This window comes from Colletotrichum spaethianum, assembly GCF_022836535.1.
Source record: "Colletotrichum spaethianum MAFF 239500 DNA, contig05, whole genome shotgun sequence".
In the NCBI taxonomy this organism is placed as follows: Eukaryota; Fungi; Ascomycota; class Sordariomycetes; order Glomerellales; family Glomerellaceae; genus Colletotrichum; species Colletotrichum spaethianum.
Genome location: NW_026054775.1, coordinates 921,254 through 923,210, shown reverse-complemented (window position 1 = coordinate 923,210; position 1,957 = coordinate 921,254). Strand labels below are relative to the sequence as shown.

The window sequence follows — 1,957 nt, the reverse complement described above, 5'->3', positions numbered from 1 at the left end:
CTTGACATGCGTGCCGTTTGGATCGAGAAACCTGGCAGGGCCCCAAGTCATGATGTATATCCCAAGTCTCTGCTTGTACAGCACCCTTCCCTCGAAAGGGGTCTCAATAGCCAGACTGGTCGTTCCAGTACAGAGTCTCATGGTAAACCCTGTCGCCAAAGTTAGCCACGCGTGGGAGTGAGGGTGTCTTCATGTCTCCTTCTGAAGCAGGAGTGACACAGGCATATTGGGGTGCAGGGCCGGAGCATGCTCTTGGATTGATCGAAGCAAGGAACACTCACTCGGGTCCGGTGGCGAACAAGGGCCAGCCGAGCTTCAGAGTTATGTATTGTATCAGGTGACTCGCGACTTTGATTTGCCCAACGTCGGTAGGATGCCACTGTCCTCCAATGTCGTTGTGCTGCAGAATACCCGTGGTGTTGAAGAAGTGGACAAACGGCTTGGCCGGCTTACACGCCTTCTTGGTCGTGTTGGTGACTGCGTCCCACGTTGTCGGGCTGCTAAGATACTCTTCCGAGTTGAAGTACTCGTAAACGCTGTAGACTTCGTCCCTGAGATCGGTGTTCTGGTCGTACGTGTTGCCGTTTTGGAAGAAACCTTGCCACATTTGCTGCGGCGGAGATTAGGACTGGGTGTAAATGGCCGGGGGGCGTCCATACCATGACAATGACTTGAGCATCAGGCCACTTTCCGTGAATGCCCTGAATCAGACGCTTGTAGTGTTCAACGTAAGTAGCTTTGCTGACGTTGTTCGCTGCGCTGGCATCGTTGGTACCCAGGTTGATGACAGCAAGGTCGGCTGGGGGTTTCTGGAAAAGTCCCAAGGTTCGGGGTCATCTGCACAAGCCGCTGTCAGTCGGCCAGTTCCTGATGGTATCTCCTGCTTTGGATCGGGGGCTAGGCTATGGTTTGAATAGGACAGGTCCATCTGTTGCTCCGGTGCATAAGCATAACACATACCTCCCCATACTTCAGCCGCTCGTCCGCCCGTGTCAGACGTGTAGAACCACTGGTGAGACTGTCCCCTGGGATTGCCCCAACAATCTTGATCAGCAACACAAATGCCCGGGTAAGCCGTGATGGAATATTCAGTGTTTCCCAGGCCCGCGCCGACGCCGTAAGCGAAACCTGCCATTGCCTCGTAAGTGGCGTACATGCCTGCTGAAAGGCTATCGCCGATAAACTCTACCCGGCGAGGGTAGTCGGGAATCTTGATGAGCTGTTCTCCCGAGGCAACATGGACTTTGTCGATCTGGACGCCATACGCCCAGTTTGTCACTCTCATCTCGAAAGTCACGGGGCTGACGGGGCCGGTAAGCTCGATGCCCGGAGTCTCGGGACTCACAAACAGGTGAGTCGCGCCAGCCGTGACATTGGTGTGCATCCAGTCCAGCCCGGCGATTCTGTAGGCAACCAGAGTGCTGCTAATGGTTTGATTGCCGAACGTGACCGCGACGTTCTGGCCGGTGAACCCGAATTTGATGCCCGGGGCTCTGCAATGTGTGAGATGGTATTGGTGTCCACGGCTTTAGGTGTAAACTCACGCCCACCAAGATATCTTCTTGGAGTCCCAACGCCCCTTATAAGATATCTCTGTGGCGTCGGCATCGTACGTCGTGTAGTCGCCAGCAGCCAGATCCACCTCAGTGTTGGGGAAGTCAGTCACTCTTGGGCGGCCGTTTTCGAGGATTGTGGCGGTTACGGCAGAGACGCAAGCAAGTACAATCGCCACAGAAGGGAACATCATCTTGGGAGCAGTCGTCTGTTCAACCCGGACGCACAATGTCAATAGTCTGACCGATGGCTTAGAATGCCATGGTGATAGGAACAAGAGCTTCTTATATGAACAAGAGACCCCTTTAACATGCTCGATTGCAGTCGTGTTGACCCCTCATGACAACATGATCTAATAATCCGTCACGGTCCAAGATGGACCGAAATGGGCGGGAAATGTAGC

At 54.2% G+C, this 1,957-nt stretch overlaps 1 protein-coding gene across 1 annotated transcript; it reads right to left on the bottom strand.

Annotated features, from left to right (window-relative positions):
- Positions 1–277: 277 nt before the first annotated feature.
- On the bottom strand, positions 278–1,747 carry ColSpa_02804 (uncharacterized protein; the record flags this gene model as incomplete). The annotated part of the gene is made up of 4 exons (XM_049269016.1): positions 278–610; positions 660–799; positions 961–1,493; positions 1,545–1,747. The coding sequence occupies 4 exons, from the start codon at positions 1,745–1,747 to the stop codon at positions 278–280; spliced, it is 1,209 nt and encodes a 402-aa protein (XP_049124973.1).
- Between the last annotated feature and the right edge of the window lie 210 nt (positions 1,748–1,957).